We start from the raw sequence: 12,381 nt of genomic DNA, 5'->3' as shown, positions 1-12,381 counted from the left end.
TTTTCTGGCGCGTATGGTGAAAATTGGCTTGTGTAATATGACTCAATAGCTCGTATCATTAGGTGTCCACTGTAGTTGCAAAGTCCAAAATTGAATTAAACTTCAAACTACTCATTTCTGAAAATGTTAATAATGCCTTTTGCCTTTGAACAGACCCAGCTGTCAAACCGACTGCGCTCTTCCAGTATGACTGACGGTGTTAGCGATCAGGCCCAGCCTCCTCCTCTTGCGGTAAATATTTCCCAATGCTCACATTTCCATCCGTCCTGTTGCCTATTTTGTGCTACTTTCTCCCTTCACTTTCGTAAATTCTCCTATTTGTTCCTTTAGAGTTTTTTTTAGGCTTCTCCTTTACATCTCCATTGTTGGTGCTGTGGGTTTACAAACACATTAATCCCACCTTTCCCCCCACGATTCCGGACAGCTGTTGTTGCTAACACTTTGACTTTTTTTCTGCTGATTGTACTATTCTTTTCATTCTTATTGCTTCAGTAGGATTACCGCATCACTTCCTTCCTCTCCTGATTTAAAAGGAAACACTTACTCTTCAGCATAATAACCATTCCAGTTAGAAAGCCTTACATGATTTAAGATGTCATGAATCACAGCCTCCATGGCCAACTGTCACATGACTCTCGAGGCTGTCGCACAGTGGAGTTACGGAGCTGTTGAACAAAGGAATACTACCAGTGCTGATGTCAGCAATGATGACAAACTAGTGTCGGGTGGCGTTATCAGGCAGACATTTGCTATGTTCAGCCAGTAACCATTGGTTTATTTTGCTGCAGTCATACTGAGGTTTAGAAGACACATTTGTAATTCAATAATTCTTGCAAAAAAAAAAAGACTTAGTGTTGCGCATATTTATAACAATACTGTAAGACTGTTTATTTGCTGAACTAATAGGTTATTTTTGTAGAATTTAGTTTAAAACAATACCATTGTTGTTGCAGAGTGCATCAACTCAACACCAACACTTCTGTTTTCTTATCAGGAAAATAAACATTTGATAACTCGTTATGTGGCAGCGTCGTTAGCGTCTTGGAAGCTCACTTCAGTATTTTGTGCGTAAATCTTTGTTTTGTAGCTAGCTACATAACTTAATTATTCTTAGAAGTTTGCAAACAATTGAACTCGAGTCGACACAAGTCACAAATTTGACGACTTGAAACTTGACTCTGACTTGAAGAAAAAAACAGACTCGGACTTGACTTGCTTGAGCTGGGAGGATGTGAGACTCGACTTGTGAGGCAATAACTTAGGACTCAATAAGTTGACTCAAAAAACTTTGTTCGTGGATTGGGTCCCACCTGCCAGTGATCCGCTTGGAACACCTTAAGGTTTATTCCCTAAAGACTATATTGTTTTTTTTTTACATTGACTTACATTGACAGTAAGGTTTCCCTCAAAGATAAACTTGAGTGCTTTGTGGGTGAGCTGGGGAACAATTTTTAAGACCTTGACTAACTTGTGACTCGACTCGACAACCTTCTGACCTGGCATGACTCGACAACTTTTGACTTGATATGACTTGTCTTTACAACCTTGTGACTCTGCTCAACCTGATAGGACCTCGAGACTCAACTAGACATTACCTCGAGACTCGAATCGACTTGACTCGACATAACCTCGAGACTCTAATAGACTTGACTCGACATAACCTCGTGAATCAACTGGACTTTGCTCGACCTAATCTCATGACCCCACTTGACTCATCTCGACCTAACCTCATGACTCGACTCGACATAACCTCATGACTCGACTTGAATTGCCCTCAACAGTTAATACTCAGGACTTACTTGTGACTCAGATCGACTCAACATGACCTCAAGACTCTATTCGACTTGACTCGACAATAGCCTATGACTCGACATGACCTCGTGACTCAACTCGACTTGACCACAACAGGTAAAACTGGGTACTTACTTGTGACTCGGATCGACTCAACATGACTTCGAGACTCAACTCGACATAACCTTATGACTAAACTCGACCTAACCCCATGACTCGACATAATCTCGTGACTCGACTCGATTTGCCCACAACAGGTAAAACTCAGGACTTAGATCGACTCAACATGACCTTGAGACCCTACTCGACTTGACTAGACATAATCTTATGACCCGACTCGACAACCTCGTGACTCGATTTGCCCTCAACATGTAAGACTCAGGACTTGTGATTCAGATTGACCGAACATGACCTCGAGACTCTACTCGACTTGACTCAACATAACCCTATGACTCGAATCCACATAACCTCGTGACTTGACTCGACCACAACTGGTAAAATTCAGGACTAACTTGTGACTCGGATCGACTCAACATGACCTCAACATTCGACTCGACATAACCTTATGACTCGACTCGACCTAACCTCATGACTCGACATAATCTCGTGACTCGACTCGACTTGCCCACAACAGGTAGAACTTGTGACTCCGATCGAATCAACATGACATTGAGACCCTACGCGACTTGACTAGACATAACCTTATGACCTGACTTGACAACCTCGTGACTCGACTTGCCCACAACATGTAAGACTCGGGACTTGTGATTCGGATCGACTCAACATGACCTCGAGACTGTACTCAACTTTACCTAACCTCATCACTCGACTTAACTTGACGTAACCTCATGACTCCACTTGCCCAAAACAGTTAATACTCGGGCCTTATTTGTGACTCAGATCGACTCAACATGACCTCAAGACTCTATTCGACTTGACTCGACAATAGCCTATGACTCGACATGACCTCGTGACTCAACTCGACTTGACCACAACAGGTAAAACTGGGTTCTTACTTGTGACTCGGATCGACTCAACATGACTTCGAGACTCGACTCGACTCGACATAATCTCGTGACTCGACTCGATTTGCCCACAACAGGTAAAACTCAGGACTTAATCGACTCAACATGACCTTGAGACCCTACTCGACTTGACTAGACATAATCTTATGACCCGACTCGACAACCTCGTGACTCACCTTGCCCACAACATGTAAGACTCGGGACTTGTGATTCAGATCGACTGAACGTGACCTCAAGACTCTACTCGACTTAACTCAATTTGCCTTAATTTTTGCCATTTTGTAATATTTTTCCATAATAAATAGGATTATCTTCATTTTTAAAACATCTAATACACCTGCAATATTGTTTCAAACCTTTGCACCTTATCCTTACATAATCCACTCAACCAATCACTACCGCACTACCTTCATGCCACCCCACAATCAATATGCTAGAATCCCTCTATTGATTTTGAGACAATCACTTTCTGTCACCACCCTTTTGTCCTTTCAGTGTCTCTTCACTATACTACACTCCCCCTTCTGAAATAATCCCTATGGCCCCCGTATTAATGCCCCTTCCTGACAGTACTGTTGTCTGCCACCAGCAGCGTTCCCATTCCAGAAGAACCAGAGCTCAAACAGTCTCAGGTGGTGAGGATACCACGGTAATGTCTCAGTTCATATGATGCTCCTCTTGTTTAGCACACAATAACATCCCCTATAGTTGACAATAGTTTTTGTCACCTTTTTGCAAACAAGCAGTTTCATGTAGGACATACTCTTAAATGGCGCAAAAGATATATATACTAAAAATTACATGAAAAGGATGCCACCAGTGCTCATGGGGGTAAATCACATGACGTCATACCCTCCTTCCGGGTTTGTCGATGGGAGTGTATCCCTCTGTGAAACTTAATAATTGAGTTTTTATGGACCACCAGGATCTACAGGGGGAAAAAAAATAATTTCAAAAGGTATAGTGAAGATGAATATTATTTAAAGCAACATTAGGTAACTTTTCAGCTTTTATAAAATATTTTCATAACATTTGTGATAATATGTCGACTGACAACTAGTTGAATGACACCTCTTTTATATCTTAAGAAAGACTGAATTGCTTTCACTGGCACTAATTGACATTGAGGAGGGTGGCAGGAACCCTGCCACACAAAAAAAAAAAACTACAAATGTGCAGACTGCTTTACGGCTTGCCCCTTTCATTATAAAGATGGAAGTCAATGTGAACGCTTTCACGCGAATCCTGCAAAGATGGCAGAGCAACAAAAGAGACAAAAAGTTTTGTCTGAGAAGGGGGGGAGGGAGGCTACCAGGATATACAAAATAAACATTGGCTCGGCTTTCACTCGCTGGCGTGTTCGGATGGGGTGGTGTTGGGGTTAGCCACATGAGGCCACACGGTTGCAAACCGTGATATGCTATTGTTTAGGGCTGCAGCTATCGAATATTTTAGTAATCGAGTAATCGACTGAAAATTCTATCGATTAATCGAGTAATCGGATAAAACAAATACATTTTTAGGTGAAGAGCAATTATAAATATACATGCGAAAACAAGACATTTCATCTAATCTTGAACCATTTTCAATCTATCAATGTCTTTATTTTCGATGTATATTGTTGAAAACAGCCAACAATTGCATCTCAGATGTAACTAGAATAAAAAAAAAGACTAATTCACTGCTTTCACTCAAAAAACCTTTAGACCTTATTAAAAAAAAATAAAATAAAATAAAATATATATATATATACATATATATATATATATATATATATATATATATATATATGTATATATAAACACCTAAAAATGCCTTTACGCTTGATAACACACATCACTCAAAAGTTAGGATTTTTTCCTTACGTGTTTCAATTGAATTTCTATTTGTGTCAAGCCATTTTTAAGTTCTAGTTAAGTTTTAAGTTAGTCTAAACTGTAAGTCCTGATAGGATTTTGAGTTTTTGCAATGTTCAAAATAAATGTATGATACATGCTGTATTGGAGCACATTAGGGACTAGTGCTACTTGGTGTTTTATCCAGCAATGACTGCTGAGCTAAAATTGATAGTTAGCATTATTGAGTTTTTATTTTACATCCTCATCACTCCACAACGCTATGTTATGTTAAAGCCTGTATGTAAGACACGTTAGCCACGCATCGAAAGTGGTCATGATTAATAGAAACCTAGCCCTCCGCAGGGCTAACGTTACGTGAGCTATTCACAGTAATGTTAATCTTATTTATTAGCGCTTTAGCACTCTTTATTAGCGCTTAGCGCGCTTTATTAGCGCTTAGCGCTCCACTGCTGTAAGATGGCGGCTGTTTACTAACGCTGCCCAGACGCGGCCGAGTCTGTCAATGCGCATCTAGTTCAACATACATGTGATCTCTATGAGACTCATCAGACGCTACCTGCTACCAACCATCGTGCGGGCTAGTATTTAGCAACGTCGGCGTAGTTTGTAGGGGCTGTCGGCTGCAGTAAGTTGTTTTTTTTTGCTTCTTCCTCTACGCACGTGACATCAGCGCGTTGTCCCGCATTAAAAGTAGTCCGAGCAAAACGTGATGATTAGAGCTGTCAAAGTGATTACTCGAGATGAATAAAATTACTCGGATCAGTTTTTAAACTCGAGTTGCTCGAGTATTCGTTTCAGCTCTACTATTGTTTAGCCACAACTGGATTCATTACCTTAATACTATTCATCCGTCACACAGCTGCCGGAAACAGAAATGTTGTTAAATCCATCTGCAGGTGACCTGGAGATTGATTTTTGATTGATTTTGAATTTTATAACACTGCGGGTATGCGCTGGTCCTCATGGGAAACGCAGTCTTCCTTGAGGCAAAAAACTTCCGCTTTTGCCCACTGATGTCGCTAAAATCGACCAAAACTGAAAAGTTACCAAGTGTTGTTTTAAGGACATCTGTCATAAGCATTCATTAATGCTCATAACAGTGTCATTTCGTAATTATGACAGTCTTATGATGCCACTGCCAAATAAATTGTTACCAATTTTGTAATCAAATTTAAGTAAATTATTAAAATTCAAATTGCCACAGCCTTTGAATCGCTATTCAAAATTTGAAACATTACATTTTCCCTCCTAGAGACGTCACCTTCTGATTTTCTCTGACGCGATTATTTTTTGCTCTTTCTCCACACCGGGCGGGGCCAGTCTCCCACAGCTACAGCGTTCAACCTGACCACCTTGGGCCTGCCCCCTGGATGGGAGGAGCGGAAGGACACCAAAGGGAGAACTTATTACGTCAACCATAACAACCGCACCACTACCTGGACTAGGCCCATTGTGCAGGTACAGCAGGTCAAGGAGGCGGGAGCGAAGCTTACCCCGATACCATGTTGGCGTCGATTCTCTGTTCAACCCCGTGTTGGCGGCCTTGTGGGCGGCTCCACTACCCTCCTCTCGGTCCTTTCCTGTCTAGCGTTTTCTGACACTGGATCGGCGCCACTTCTACCCATGTTTGTCTTTCCACTTTGTTTTTTTGTCGAGTCTAGTTGGAGCTGGCTGTCCAATCTCTTTTTTTAATCCACCATCCTGGTAACATGTCCTTGTGTATTTGTTGACTGCTCATTTGTCTGATTCCCACCGGTCTCCCTTACTAGCTGGAAGGAGGGGATTCCAGTCAAAAGGATTGCATTACTGAACTACAGTGGTGCTCGCTAGACCTCCGCCAAGGCTAACAGTTCCCTAATTTGGAATTTTTGTACAGACAAATTAAAATGGCCAGGGAAATTAAATCGTCTTGGCGAAGGTAAACGGTGTATTTGTCAATGGCGCCCCTTTTCCATTGCATGGTATCTACTCAGCATGGGCAATGCTGGGTATTAGTTCTAATCAGCAGCAGTTTTAAGGGGTGAACGGGTAGTTTACAAGTGTTATAAACAGAATTTGTTGCTAAAGGAGTACTGTGGTTGAGAGACTCCCAACTAGTTTGCTGTTTCAAGGCACTGCTTCACATCAGAAATGCAGTTCATTAAAGTTTATATTACATAACAAATGAAATCTTAAATAACATTATTATTAGTATTAAAATCATATATTGAGACAATTCACCTATAGTAATTGGCAAAGCGCAGATGACGAATGCGTCTTTAACGCTGCCGTTTAGCTCCTCCTTTTATCATAGCACTCCGGCGCCTCCATCTTTGTGATGACGTCACTAGGTGAAGTATTTAGCATTCGATTCTGGTTCAGGTGTGTATTTTTCAAACTATATTGTGGATCCAGTTGAAGTATGTGACATACAGCCATATATGTTTGAGTCATATTAGGAGGAGGCGTAAGATTCAGAATTAGAAAAAGGCGACAGAGACAACAAACACGAGGCTGATGACTAGAGCAGACTGCAAAATGTCATCATTGTTTTTCTCTCTCCAATATTATTAAAGAACATTCTTTCTAAAAGTATTGATTCCCCTGACTGCTATATAAATTGTCATGACAAACAATTCTTGTGCTCAATAGAATATGAAATATTAAAAATTAGGGTTGTTCCGATCATGTTTTTTTGCTCCCGATCCGATCCTGATCGTTTTAGTTTGAGTATCTGCCGATCCCGATATTTCCCGATCCGATTGCTTTATTTTTTGCTCCCGATTCAATGCCAATCATTCCCGATAATTTTTCCCGATCATATACATTTTGGCAATGCATTAAGAAAAAAAGGAATACTACTCGGACAAATATATACATTCAACATACAGTACATAAGTACTGTATTTGTTTATTATGACAATAAATCCTCAAGATGGCATTTACATTATTAACATTTTTCTGTGAGAGGGATCCACGGATAGAAAAACTTGTAATTCTTAAAGGATAAATGTGACTCTGTATATTGTGACTAAATATTGCCATCTAGTGTATTTGTTGAGCTTTCAGTAAATGATACTGCAGCCATTTAACTTCTGCCCAAATGCATGATGGGAAGTGAAACCATGACTGTGCGTAGGGGCACCAATTGATATATCTTTTCTGCGTTGGGAAAGAACATAGGGTGTTAAGAAAATGATCAACTACTACCTTTCTTCCCCACATTGGCTCCCACGAGATTTTTAATTGCTGAGAGAGGTATTATAAGGCTTTAGCCACATTAAAAATGGCTCCAAAGGCTGTAAAAAATTCTCTCTACTCATTATACCCTGCCTTTTAGCGCTATCTATAGGTAAAACGGCATCTTTATAGATTGAACGCGACAATGCGTGAGTGGGTCGTGCAGCGCATACGTTAATTATTTAACGTGATTAATTAAAAAAAATTAATTACCGCCGTTAACGCAATATATTTGATAGCCCTACTTTAAGCCAAAACTACTCTGTAACGTTAAATACAATTAGAAAACGATTTAAATAAAAGATATATATATATTAAAAACAGGAAAGTCCGATATTTTTTTGCCGATTCCGATACTTTGAAAATGACGTGATCGGACCCGATCGAAAATGCTTTTTTTTTTTTTCGGTATTTGATGTCTAAATTACTGCATAATGGTCCAAATTGACGACTTCTTAAACCTCCGGAGTTCGCCCGGCTCTTGTCATTTCCCTGCCGCAGCCTCGGAGACCGAGGAAAGAGTGTAAACAAAAGAGGAGGCTGGAGCGCTAGGCTACATGCTAAACCGAACCAAGCGGCTCTTCCAAGTCTCTTCCTCGCCTTTCGAACACGAAAAATCACACAAAACTACCCCGACTCTTGCCCTTACCGATCAGCCAGCTCCCGTCGGCAAGCAAGTTTCTGCTTGTCGTTCCGACTTAAATCATTGCATAGCGGTGCCATGGAAGGTGTTCTGTTGCTTGCAACTCAGAAGAGATCAATATAGAAATGGTGACTACTCTATCATTGCATAACTATTCCGTATTTTATCCTGTAGATTGTTTAAAAAAAAAAAGTCAGCAATAAGATATGCAAATACTCTATCCAAAGCCGTGTATTTGTGGGGAAAAAATGTTCCCGCTTGGCTGAGTCTCAAACAGTATTACTTTTTTTTTTATTACTGTCCAAAGGAAACAATATGCTAACTTTTTAGTGGTTGTTAAGTTTACCACTAAAGCAAAAACAGTAATACATATTAATGTCTATTTTCTGCTACATTGTTTTCCCATTGGTTGTCAAAGAAATATAATTATTCTAATTTGGTAAGCTGTTTTACCAAAGTTTAGCTCTAAACACTGTTGTAGTACTGTCCACAATCTCCTCTTTGCTGCAGTGGTCCTCTTAGCTTTCTTACCTCTGGGATAAAGTTTGTCTTTCTTTTACAGTCCCCCAAAATAGCCTGTGTCCTTTTATTACAAAAAATCCCAGCAACAAGAGATATTGACGCAACAACGGGGCGGGCGAAGTGTTACATTTCACAGCATTGTGGAATACACTTCATCCCCTTCTGGTGCGGCTAAAGTGGAAAATAACCAGGACATTTTCCCATCCTGACTGTAGAAAATTAGACAGTAAATTGCAGTCTTGCATGCAGTGTAAAAGGGGCTTTTTATTTCTTTATCTGACTGATGCATTAAATACACCGTGGTCTTTGCAGTTCCTCACTGCAATCCACCGTTGAATGGAGAAGAGGCATGTCACATTTACTTTTCTACCCATCTTAACCTCCAAAGTGCTTTTCTCCCCGGCAGCTGACTGAAGATGGTGCGAGCACGGCAGCGGCGTCAGGCGCAGCTCCCACACCTTCCCCTTCTTCCAATGCTTCCTCTAATGCCTCCAACAACCACCTCCATGAGCCCCAAGTCCGACGACCTCGTAGTCTCAGCTCCCCTACTGTCACCCTGTCGACCCCCTTGGAGGTGAGATGTAGTCACCCGTAGTGTTTCAATCCACCGGAATCCCCCGAGAACAGGGGTGGAGAACCTGAAAGTCAATATATTATGCCTTTATAGGCAATTATTTGATTTTACACTCATACAGGGAATGTAAAATGGCTTCGAATTTCAAAACTAAAGAGGTGCTCCACCCTTGTTTTACACAATAACCAATAATCCTCACCTGACTTCCATTCATTTTCATCCTGCTGCAAATTTAATGGTTCATTCGCTGCCAACCCTTCCAGCTCAAATGGATTGTATGTCCAGCGTCGTCAATGGAGGCCAATGAGTTCATGTTTCTAATGTTTTTCAGTTTTCATGCAGGTGATTAATAAGCATTAAAAGTAGAGTTGTCCAATATTATCGGCTGATAAGAGCATTTTAAAATGATTTCGGATAATATCAACATGTTTTTTTTCATTAGCGGTTTTGAGCCAATATACAGTGGGGAGAACAAGTATTTGATACACTGCCAATGGGTTTTCCCATTGACCGTGTATCAAATACTTGTTCTCACCTCTGTATATGTTGCCTTCAATGTGAATGTAGAAGCCTTCTGCCTTTGTACAAGGGCTGGTCACAGCTTAGCACAGCAGTTATGCTTATTGACCATTAAATGTCTCGAAACTAAGGCTAAGTTCATACTACAGGTCTTAATGCACAAATCCGATTTTTTGTCATATCTGTTATTTTGGCGTGCCCGTTCAGACTGCCTTTGTCCATTGAGACCAATGAAGTATTACGCGTGCGGACTAATTCGCAGTCCGACACGCGCTGAGCAAGACGACCCGCACACGCAAAGCATCAAAACAAATGACCACACATGCTGGCTGTCATCCGTCATTCCACGTTGGCTGGCTCTTGGTATCACATTTTGCTTTTTAAAAAGAGGACACAAATAACAGACATAAATAATCCCAGTTTAGGCTTATATTCAAAGTATATGGATCGATAGCATGCACGCACTGTTCGTGCATGTCACACACACACATACGGGCAGTTTGCCCCGACTCTCGGCCGTGTAAGCAATGTTGAAATATTGCTTATATGGAGCAGACAGAAAACCGATCATTCTCAGGCTTATCCTCAACCCATTTTTATTTTTTTATGACTTTTGTCAAGCTTGGCCCTTCCCCAAAAGCCGTGTTCAATGCAAACTAGGCGCTAATTATGCACAGCTGCACCGCTACCGTAGCGTCTCTCTCGCTTTTTGATGACGTAATTGCTGCATGAATTCCGATTTGAGAGACTGGACAGTACAGACCGCCGCGACAGTCTGGAAAAATGTGGCCCAGATCGGATTTGAACCACATACAAAAGTGACCCAGATTGGATTTGAAATGTTCCAGTTCTATGCGACTTGTCACGTTCAGACCGTCAAGTTAATGCCTCACTCGAGTCGGAAAAACACGAAAAAATCGGATTCGTGCATTAAGACCTGTAGTATGAACGTAGCCTAAGATTCTTGGGATTTGTTATGTGAGCAGACCATTTGCATTTATGGTGGAAAAATGAAATGAACAGTATATGATTGAAAAATAATGAATTATAAACTCGTTACATATAACTACTGCATTACCAGAAAGAAATACTCAATAGGAAAAGTAATAAAATACATAAATCAGTGGAAAAGCCGAGCATTAACGGTACTCCTTTCTAAAAATAAGATCCAAGTTTGTCACCAGAATTTAGATCTTTTCCGTGGGGTCACAGGCAGTGTTGTCTCTAATTGTAATCTGATTACTTTCTTTCAGTAAGGAGGAATCAAAATCGTTCATTTTTCCAAAACAGTAATCTGATTAAAATTAGTTTCCTTAGTGTCTGTGTGTAAGTAAGTTTGTACAATAAAGAATATTGTAGTCATGTATGACCAGCATTTTGAATAGAAAATGTTAAAGGTTCCCGCTAAGCATTCGTTGCCGTGGTAACCGCTCATAGTTACTTCCTGTTTTGGTCTTGAGTCACACGTGCAAAGTGTTTTGGGACGCATGAGGATCACGGGTGCACATTTGGGCCAAGCGCAGCCACCTGTTGAGATGTGCGAGGGAATTTTGATCAGTGTGCATCCATAAATATATGTAATTTTCCTTAATTCTGGAGGCTTCGAACGATAGGTTGGAGCTGCTACATCTGCGGCCGTTTCGTAGCTTAGTTGTTGCAGCGGCGTGTAGTCATCGCTCCTGCCTGTCCTCGCTAAGTCAGCGAGCATTGTTCACACCATGTTTGTCTTGCACATTTATGCCTTGAAGTGACGTTTTTGTTTAGCATCTTTGGGGTGTGTTGTAAGTCCGACTGGGTGTAAAGTGCTTAGTGTCCGCCACGTTTTGTGGCCAAATTGACTGCGTTTGTGTACGGCGTATCTCCGGGTTGTGCGTGCGCATTCGCGCTCACCCACCTTTGTGTTTATTGCACTGTGCAGTTCATTTGTGTTGTTTATTGTGCAGTTAATTTACATTGGTTTGCATTAACACAGATATGCCGTTTACCCTAACCCGCAGTTCTGAATTTTTGACATTAGGCTTAATCTTTGAATTAGTGGGGGTTTAATTAGTCGGTGGAGTTGATTTCAATAAATTCCATGCAGTTTGTCAGTTATTAGTTTCAGGGCTCCGGAGTGGCTAACCTTGCGCGAGTATCTGGTGCTTGAAATCAACTCCATCCACTAATTAAACCCCCGCTAACTCGAAGATTAAGCCTTATGTGAAAAATTCTGATCTTCCCCTTTAAATT

The 12,381-nt window shown here is 40.9% G+C and overlaps 1 protein-coding gene across 7 annotated transcripts in view; it reads left to right on the top strand.

Moving 5' to 3' along the window:
- Nucleotides 1-12,381, top strand: part of nedd4l (NEDD4 like E3 ubiquitin protein ligase) — a 109,309-nt gene that overhangs the window by 56,536 nt on the left and 40,392 nt on the right. For 4 of the 7 annotated variants that reach the window (XM_057818849.1, XM_057818847.1, XM_057818848.1 and 1 more), the window contains 4 exons: nt 154-231; nt 3,406-3,465; nt 5,996-6,133; nt 9,466-9,633. In XM_057818849.1, coding sequence (XP_057674832.1) covers nt 154-231; nt 3,406-3,465; nt 5,996-6,133; nt 9,466-9,633 — 444 coding nt within the window. The remainder of the gene's footprint in view (nt 1-153; nt 232-3,405; nt 3,466-5,995; nt 6,134-9,465; nt 9,634-12,381) is intronic. The other 3 variants (XM_057818844.1, XM_057818845.1, XM_057818846.1) reach the window with 3 other exon arrangements.

This window comes from Corythoichthys intestinalis, chromosome 17, assembly GCF_030265065.1.
Source record: "Corythoichthys intestinalis isolate RoL2023-P3 chromosome 17, ASM3026506v1, whole genome shotgun sequence".
NCBI classification, from domain to species: Eukaryota; Metazoa; Chordata; class Actinopteri; order Syngnathiformes; family Syngnathidae; genus Corythoichthys; species Corythoichthys intestinalis.
Note: the sequence above shows the minus strand (reverse complement) of the source record. Positions and strands in the feature narration are given on the sequence as shown.